Raw genomic sequence first — 10,000 nt, forward strand, 5'->3', positions numbered from 1 at the left:
CAGCGAATGAATAATAGTTTGTACCTTAGGGTACCATTACTGTGATGGCTCTGCGTCTTGAAGCCAATGAGTCCACGCTGTTGCAAACTTTCACAAAGTCCCTCCATGGTACGGATATTTCCACAGATTGCCTCAGCACTATTTCTCATTTCAGAGATTGTGTCTGCTGCCTCAATGAGATCTCTATACCTTTCTCTGGAAAAAAAAAGTTTTAATAAAATAAACAAAAAAGACCAAGATCATTGTGAAACTCTTGAAGCTTGCAGAAAGATACAATCAACAATAGTGATTATGACCATGAGCCAATGTGTAAAGCATATCCTAAAAGATTATGTGATCTGGCTAGTGTCAGCTAATTTTCATCTTGGGATCTGTGTTACCCACAGTGTTCATTAACTTTTCACTTAGCTATCAAATTAAATGGTAAACTTAGTCTAGTATTGTAACAATAAAAATATTTAACTTCAAGATTCGGATCAGGTTTCAATATTTTTCTTAAAAAAAAAAAGAAAAAACAAGAAAAAAAAGTTGTCAATGTGCTTTTACTTATTTATAATTTCTGGATATACAATTTTAACACACTGGCGTATACATATAAGATGTCCACTTTGGTTTTTGCTTAATTCTGTTTAAACTATTTTCAGAAAGATGCATGTTTATTTTTTATTGCTATTATTCTACTAACTTTATATCTATCATAATTTCAATAATAAAAATAACAGTAATGACTTTCATGGCATTAGAAAAAAAAATCCTTCTTGAAAATTTGAGAAATAAAGAAATCCTGTGAGGTCATACTGGGACTACTATATGACTTAGTGACTGAGCACTTGTGGAACAATCTATGTGTAAACTTTATACAATCTTCAACAAAACTGCAATGAACAGTAAATGTAGCCAGTGCCAATGGGTTAAAATAAACAGTAAATGAAACTTACCCAACCATAACACGCAAATCCTCTTTCTTCTTTTCAATGTCAGATCGTGTCTTCTTCAAGATGTCTTCCACTTGCACCACAGTGTGGCGCTCAAACAAAAGGGTCACATCATCTTCAGCTGTTACGGCAGGCATGATTCTGGATGTATATCTGAAAATCAATTGAATTTTAGAGGCCAGTCATGGGTATACTTGTATTCTAAAGGAAATGTTTTTAAAATTTAAAAGTAAGGCTTAAAATGAAGACTGCATGAAGATTTAGTAAAACTAACGTCTTATGCTCTGGCACTGGGCAACTAATCTTCCTGTCATATATCTTAGCAAGATAGAGCTTGTAGATATCCCTGGATATTGACTGTTATGCAAATAACCAGTCTGAGCTCTATCTTGCAGAATATACACGATGGAGATTTGTGAGACTGCTGTAGCACAAAGGGCAGGATCCACAGCTTTGAATAATCCAAGACTCACGAAATATGAACATATCCAGTATTATATCTGCAAAAAATATATAAGGACAAAGACGTTCTCAGTCCAAAGATTTAGATTACAATAGTAGAAAAGGCAAAATAGACCAAACAGAATTACTTCTACTGGCAAAACCTTCAATACATGCACATTATGAATAAATAATTGTCATAAGATAAGTTACTACGGCAGTTATTGAAGGCTATAACATAAAAATACTACAGTAATAATGAGAGGCTGTCATGGATACTCACTTGTCAAAATCGGCTGCCGGTCCCGGACAATCCCTTTGCGTTTAAAATAGTTTTAAAAAATACGGAAAAGACAAAATCAAGATGAAAAATCAGAAACAAGATATCTACAAATCCTACTTGTTACCTTCCTACCTCAGAGCGTATTCTCCTGGTATTTAAATGACTACTTACCCCAGAATCACAATTTCCTTCCCGAAGTCCTGTGTTGTGTTGGCAGAAGACGACCAGTAACATCAACAATGATTGCGATATCCCTAAGGAATCACTAAATCGCTGAACATAAGTTTCCCATCCTTATATTAATACTGATATTATTGAAACTAACCAGATGGTTTTGTAATATTTATTTAAAGCTCTTGTATCTATAAGCAAGATACTAAATGGTCTGATTTTCTATTAGTTATGTCACATCAAAGAGGCTGTGTTTTGTAATCAGCTGATGGAGTAAACAAACCGCAGAGAGACTACCAAAGCAGAGTAAATTTCCGGGAAGATCGTTTGAACCGCCTTAGTGATAACATCTATACCGGTTAAACATAAAAGAGAGAAAATTTTAGTGTATATATGGACGCTAAAAACATTCCAGACCCAGGAAAAAGTCCTGGAAAAGCCCAACAAATGGACTATGAAACTTTAAATAATAGAAGACGTAAAAACAGTGACAGTGATACAGAAACAAATCCACCGTCCAAGCAACACCGGAACGAAGAAGCCGGAAGGAACTTCATACAGTTTCAACCAGTAGGAAGCAACAACACCGAACCCAGAAATCAAGTAGGCATGATGAACAGAGATGTAATACTAATACAACTATCAGGGGAATCATTAACTTCAAATTTCAATAATCCAATCAAATTGACTAACGCAATCAACAAATCAGAATTTCATAAATATATCATTGAAGACACACTCAGAGTCCTAGGGATTGGGAAGGCAATAAGATTTGAAATAGAAGACTTAAAAAAAATAAGACCACTAACAGAAATAAAAAAACTTGGACCATGGGAAATAACTTGTAAACAGCCTACATCAAGTATTAATACAGATTGCACTTACGCAACTATATATCCAGTTGAACCAGAACTGGATATGAAAACAATAAAAGAAAAGATAAGAACTATAAATGAAATCTCACACATCCAAGATGTAATAAGAATTAATAAAATCAACACTGATAAAAACAAAATTGAAAAATGGACTCCAACAAAATCATTAAGAATTACATTTAAAGGACCACTACCAGAGAGAGTTATAATTGGACACACATCCTATAAGACACAGCAATATACCTTCCCAATCCCGAAATGTTATAACTGTTTGAGATATGGTCATGGGATCTTAACCTGTAAAAATAAAAAAAGATGTAGTAGATGTAGCAGTATTAATCACGAATTTAAAAATTGTATGAATGACCAATATTGTTTCTTTTGTGATGAAAAACATACACCAAACAGCAATGAATGTGACATACACAAAAAAGCACAAGAAATCAACAAACAAAATTTTACACCAAATAACCCAGATATAAAGAAAAAACTACAACAACTAAAACCAAAATCAGAACAAACCACAAATCATAACAACAAAGACAAAGAATCCAAACAAGACAGCACAAAAATAACAAAAACAAAACATACACCACAGAGTAACACAAATCCCAGAAACACAAATCAAAACCAAAACCAGAGTACACCACAGAGCTATGCACAAGCAATAACATCAACACAAAATGTAACACCAGGACAGAGAACACCTCCAAGACAAAAAATACAAAACACAGAGAGAAACCCAATCCAGTTCAAATTAACACCAGAAACAAATAAACAACAAAATAAAACAGAACCAGTAAAACCACCAAACCACACAAACAAACCAAAAAATACAAATACAGAACAATCGCCAGTAACATGGACTTTACCCACACCAATAACCCACTCCCATCATCCAAACTCAAGAACTACTCCTTTAACCCAAATACACCATCACCCATCACCCGTGCCAAACACATACACTGAAAAACAAAAGGGAAAAAACAAAAAAGAAGAAGAAGAAGAAGAAGATAAAGAGAATTCAAACTGGGTAACTACCACAAAAACTATAATCAATGCAATAACAAATTTGATAAACAATATAAATTCAAAGAAATCCTTTTTAGAAATAATAATTGAAACAACAAAAGATTTTACCCCAATTTTAAAACAAATAATTAGATTAATAAATGAATAAAATAATTCTATGGAATGCCCATTCTATCCATAGAAAAAAATCAGAATTAGATTATTTAATCTATAAAGAAAACCCAGGTGTAATCGCATTATGCGAAACTTGGTTAAAAGATAAAGATAATTTTAAAATAAATAATTATGATATAATTAGAAAAGACAGAAAGAATCAAATTGGTGGAGGGTTAATTTTAGGCATTAGGAAAGACGTGCAATTTAAAAAACTAAATTTAAATGATATGTACCAACATAGGATAGAAATCCTAGGTGTAAAAATCCAATATAAAGAAAAATGGCTAAATACGATATTAATATATAATCCTTGTAATAATATTAGAGAAGAAGAATTTCAATACTATTATGATCAACTACAAGACCCAAAATTAATAATAGGCGACTTCAACGCACATCATCCAAATTGGAACACAAATAACAATAAATTAAATAATGTAACAGGAAAAAGTTTAGTCAAATTGATAAACCAAAATAATATTATACTCCTAACACCAAAAGGACAAATAACCAGAGTAGACCCAATAACGAATAAAGAATCTACATTAGACCTGGTTTTGGGATCACCGACGATAAATCATTTTGAAATTACAACAGGCCCACACTTAGCTAGCGACCACCTTCCAATAATCATAAAAGAAGACAATTATCAAATAAACTCAATAAACTTAGAAAGAAAGTGGAATTTCACAGAAGAAGGATGGCAGAGATACATTTTAGAACTAAACAAAATAAATGTAAATATAGAGACGATGGAAACATTGTTAGAACTGTTAAAAAAAACGGGAGAGAAATTTTTCAAATACAGTAATAAAACAATAAATAATAAACCAAATAAACCATGGTGGAATAGCAAATGTAATGAAATAATAAAAAGAAGAAATAAGGCATATAATAAATGGAGGAAAAGACCAAGCATAGAGAACAGACTAAATTATAAAAAACTAGTAACAGAAGCAAAACATGTCATTGAAATAGAAAAAAGGAATTCATGGGAAAAATTTTGCATCTCTATAGACTTTAAAACCCCCACAAAAAAAATATGGAATTTCATAAAAAAAACAAACAGGAAAAATAACAAAAAGTAACTACCCCCTGATATATAATAATTTCCCAGTCACCCAAATATCAAAAAAACTAGAACTATTTAGGAAAGAATATGAAAACATAACCAGTAGACAAACAGAAAAACTATTAACAAGAACAGAAAAAGAAGAAATATTAAATAGTAACAATGACGATGATATAAATAAAGACATAACATTAGAAGAATTAGCATACGCTATAAGGAATACAAAAAATGGGAAAGCATATGGGCCAGATTGTATAACATATGAATTCTACAAAAATGCCCCCCCCAAAATAATAGAAATAATTTTAACAAACTTTAATAAATATTGGGAATTAGGAAATTACCCACAAGAACTAAAAACAGCAATAATTAATCCAATTTACAAATCAGATAAAGACCCATCCAAAACCAACTCATATAGATTTATTAGTAGAACACCATGCATAGGCAAAATTTTTGAAAACATAATTACAAGAAGATTAAACTGGTGGATAGAGAAAAATAAGCTAGATGAAGACCTAATAGGCTTTAGACATAATCGAAACACAATAGATGCAATACAGATAATCGAAATGAAAATCAGAGAAGCAATTAAAGAAAAAAAATATGCCCTAATAACATGTCTCGATATAGAAAAAGCATTTGACTCAGTAAATCATGAAACTATCCTTATAAAAGCAAAAAACATAGGATTAAGCGGCAAAATAATAAGATGGATAAACAATTTCCTATGCAATAGAACTTTTCAAATTAAAATCGGAGAAAAAAAATCAGCTGTCGGAAAAATATTAAATGGAGTCCCACAAGGATCTCCAATCAGCCCAACCTTATTTAACTTAGTAATGTCAGACATAAAACTCCCAAAGGAAACTGATAAAGTAATCTATGCTGATGATATAACCCTAATAACATCAAACGAGAATCTAGTAGAAGCAAAAAATAATTTAGAACAAAGTCTAAACAAAATAAAAGAATGGGCAGAGAAATGGAAACTTAAAATAAATCCAACCAAGAGTAAAGTAATGTGCTTCACAAATAAAAAACTAGAACAAAATCCAATAATAAAAATAGGAAACGAAGAACTAGAATACACAAATATTCATAAGATATTAGGTATGATATTCGATGCCCCCAAATTAACATGGAAAAAACACGTCGAATATGTAAAAACAAAATCGATGAATAGGATGAATATTATGAAAAAATTAACCTCACTGAGTTGGGGAGCAAACAGAGAGACATTGACAAAATTCTTTAATATATATATAAAACCAATTATAGAATACGGAGTAACAATATATAGTGGAATAAACAAAAATGAATCTAAAAAATTAGAACAAATTCAAAACTATGCACTAAGAATTGCCACAGGATCCCTCAGATCAACTCCAATAATAGCACTGCAAACTTTAACAAGTCAAATGCCAATAACAAATAGGATAAAAGAATTAGAATGCATTCAATTGATTAAAAATTTAGAAAAAGAAAACCATCTACCAATAAAACAATTATCCATAAAATGCATAGAAAACTTCAAACCGAACAAAGACAAAAAAACACTTCTATATAAAGTTATAGAAACATGTAAGAAATGGAAAGTAAAACTAAAAGTAGACACAGTCCCTAATATTTCCCCAATCCCTCCATGGTCTGACATCATAAAAGACATAGAAACAAACTTCATGGAAAACATGAATAAAAACACACCACATCAAATGATACAACAACATTTTCACTACATAGAAAATACAATATACCAAAATTACCAAAAAATTTACACAGACGGATCAAAAATAAAAGAACCAGTCTCAACAACAGCTGCCATATATATACAAAATAAAAACATTACAACCTTATGGAAATTGCCAAACAATACAGAAATAATAGAGGCAGAATTATTTGCAATAAAACAAGCACTAATTTATATAAACAACAATAAATTACAGAAAACAGTAATATTAACAGACTCACAAGCATCCATACAAACAATAAAAAACTACAAACCAAGAAAATATAAACATATAACATATGAAATACAATCATTGCTACTATTACTAAACACACAAAAGCAACAAATAAAAATACAGTGGATTCCTTCACATAAAAATATAAAAGGAAACGAAATTGCAGACAAAGCAGCAAAAAAAAGCTCATGAAATTAGAGATCCCATAACCATGACGCAAAATTCAACAAACACAATAAGAGAAATAAAAATGAAAAAACAAGAAAACTGGAAAGACAGTTTAAAAGAAATACTAAACACAAAAAATTATCTAATCAAAGATCACAACCCACAACCATGGACAAGATCACAAAACAGAAAAATAGATGTGACCATTGCAAGACTTATGACAAAACACACAAGACTTAAAAAACATTTACACAAACTAAAAATAGAAGCAGACCCTATGTGCCGATGGTGTAGTAACCAAGAAGAAACGCCAGAACACTTAATATTACAATGTCCAAGATTTAATTCATACAGAACAAAATTAATACAAGCATTGAACAAAATAGAAATACAAAACCCTGACTTAAATTTATTAATTACAGGAGCAAATCAACATCCTGTGAAGAAGTATTACATCTTAAGACATACAAAGATATTTCTACAAAGATCAAGAATAATAGATATTATCTGAAGATAAAGAAAAACCACAAGAAAGGATCCAGGGAATATAGACTAAAAAAATGGTCTAAAACCCTATAAAAGAAGAAAGAAGAAGAAGAAGAAGAGTAAATTTCCGGGGAGGAGCTTGAGATAAAAAGACCCAAGCTCCTTTTACATTCAGCAGGTCGGCAAGAATTGTACTTCGCTAGATTAAGATTATCGAATTAGAGAATGTCTTACAAGAATGAATCAATTAGTGATAGTAGTTATTCCGCACGTTGGGTGTTTGACTATCAAGTACGTAGTATTATAATTAGACCAAACTAAAAAGAAGCTATTGATACTTTAGTAAAATTTGAGGTAGTTTTTTATCAAAGTGCCCATGTTACCTATTGTAGCGATATTAATGTTGATGGATTGCTTAGGAAGTCCACTTCATACTCACACAACACATAACGTTTTAAGATATCAAGTTGCGATGTAAATACCGATGTTCTTTACTCCCATGGTTGGGGGAGGATTATTTAACGTTGGTATGTACCAGTATATTGGAACAAAGCTGCATTATATGAATTAAAGACATATTTTCTTATAACAGGGCCTTCTTTCCTGGTAAGAGATAACAGCTCAGTGCAGTAACACACACTACCTTAAGCTCACCATTCAGATCTTTAATAATATGCAATTGTCATGGCAGATACAAAGGCAATTTTAGAATGCTTGTTTTAGTAGAATAGCATTATGAGTCATATTCTGTTGAATATATAGTGTGGTATGCTTTAAAGACCTTAGCAATTAAAATTAAAATTAAAAGCTGAGATAAGCACATTAGTTTAGAATGACCCATTTGTAGTTTATATAGTGGTGAGGAGGAGTTATGAAATACACCTTTCTTAGTCAGAACTGACGTTTCAAGAGCTCATACTTATAAATTCTTATGAATTTTCTAAATTTTCCAAAGAACAAACTTGAGAGAAATAATCTAAGAATAGCCAGTTTCTCAAATGTGTTAATGTGTTGCAGAAATAGATTTATAAATTATACAAAGAAGTTTGATCATTATGATTTCCAGAAAAAGCACACACTAAGAGAATATCTTACTTATGATCTTGATATTACAGAGTTGAAATTATTAAAGCAGAAGCACATAAGTAACAGGAAAACAAGCTCAACCCATCACTATTATAAAGTGAGTATGGTAGTGGCATTTCTATGTAATGTTAGCATGCACTTTAATTATTGTGTACCTTGGAACACTTGAAACATTTGTTGTATTTGTATGTGCAGTGAAAGTTTTCACTCCCGATATACTCAATGCATATTTTTCACCACAGGTCCATCCAGATTAGTTGCCATAGTTATGTGTTACTTTCATGTTTGAATAAACTATTTATAAGTTCCATGCATATAAACACATAGCATACGTTAGGCTACATTTTTACTCGTGCATAGTTATATGTATAGATTTTTGTCGTTGTTGTTGTTGTTGTTGTTGTTGTTGTTGTTGTTGTAAAACTACCAGATTGGAAATAAGATGTGACTAGTCCTCCTATTAAAAAAGAACATGCTCTTCTGTTAGGCTGCATCAACACTAGCAGTGAACTGGTACAAGTGAGCTGGAGTGCAAACATTGCAACAGTGTAATCTCTGGACAAGTCCACCATCACAGGGATTAAAGAAGAAGAGAGAACAGTTAACTTGTTTTACTTGAGTCTTATGTTTTACGTATTTGCTCAGTTACAACAACAAATAAAAGAATTCAAAAAGGTAATATTTAACTTTTTTTTGCTTGAACCTCATGTTTTAAATAGTTGCTCTGTTACAATAAATGAAATAAATATAGAAAATACTTAATAGATTAATGTAATGAATTTTAATTCAGTAACTAGACCAGGCAAAACTAAATCAAAATAGGCTATGCTTAGCAAGCTTGAAATTAGATTACATAAGGATTGCAGCCCAAGCAAGAACAAATGCTATATCAGCAATGATAATGATAATCTGTTTGTTGAATAAGCACAGCCTGGACTTTGATATATCTCAAGCAAAAGTGAGCTTAGGTAATGGAAGAATATTTTTGGATTGATTACCTATGTCTCCCTGTCGGTCTTTAATTTTAGTGAGGCCACCTATCATAATGTTATCATCTGTCTAATTGTCTTTCCATCTATGTACCAGTCTGTCTCTCTAATAAACATGTATACCTTTTAAATAATGCTTGATTTTTCTTTATTTCAGGATGTCTTCCACTGAAGAGGTGCCATTCACTAAACAGATGCGAAATGTTACAAGAGAGATTCACAATGTCAGTGATGCATTGATAAATGCCAAACTTGGAATTGGTAGGTATAAAGAATATTACCTTACATTCAGTTCAGCGTAGTAAGTTGCACATAACAATTGACTAGAAAGTGACATGTCTA

At 31.4% G+C, this 10,000-nt stretch overlaps 2 protein-coding genes across 6 annotated transcripts in view; one reads left to right on the forward strand and one right to left on the reverse strand.

The window, feature by feature from the left end:
- Positions 1-1,965, reverse strand: part of LOC113823597 (conserved oligomeric Golgi complex subunit 1) — a 14,841-nt gene extending 12,876 nt beyond the window's left edge. The window contains exons 1-3 of one of the 2 annotated variants that reach the window (XM_027376277.2): positions 1,831-1,965; positions 939-1,088; positions 25-195 (exon numbers count right to left, since the gene is read on the reverse strand). In XM_027376277.2, coding sequence (XP_027232078.2) covers positions 25-195; positions 939-1,072 — 305 coding nt within the window. In that variant the 5' untranslated portion in view covers positions 1,073-1,088; positions 1,831-1,965. Of the gene's footprint in view, positions 1-24; positions 196-938; positions 1,089-1,209; positions 1,329-1,830 lie in introns of those variants that run through there. The other variant, XM_027376278.2, reaches the window with a different exon arrangement.
- Positions 1,966-2,294: 329 nt separating this feature from the next.
- The window catches only part of LOC113823598 (heme oxygenase 1), a 15,496-nt gene continuing 7,790 nt past the window's right edge, over positions 2,295-10,000 (forward strand). The window contains exons 1-3 of one of the 4 annotated variants that reach the window (XM_027376282.2): positions 7,627-7,761; positions 8,699-8,766; positions 9,816-9,919. In XM_027376282.2, the coding sequence (XP_027232083.1) occupies positions 9,817-9,919 (103 nt within the window). In that variant the 5' untranslated portion in view covers positions 7,627-7,761; positions 8,699-8,766; position 9,816. Of the gene's footprint in view, positions 2,434-7,626; positions 7,762-8,698; positions 8,767-9,216; positions 9,345-9,815; positions 9,920-10,000 lie in introns of those variants that run through there. The other 3 variants (XM_070131995.1, XM_027376281.2, XM_027376283.2) reach the window with 3 other exon arrangements.

This window comes from Penaeus vannamei, chromosome 17 (genome assembly GCF_042767895.1).
Source record: "Penaeus vannamei isolate JL-2024 chromosome 17, ASM4276789v1, whole genome shotgun sequence".
NCBI lineage: Eukaryota > Metazoa > Arthropoda > Malacostraca > Decapoda > Penaeidae > Penaeus > Penaeus vannamei.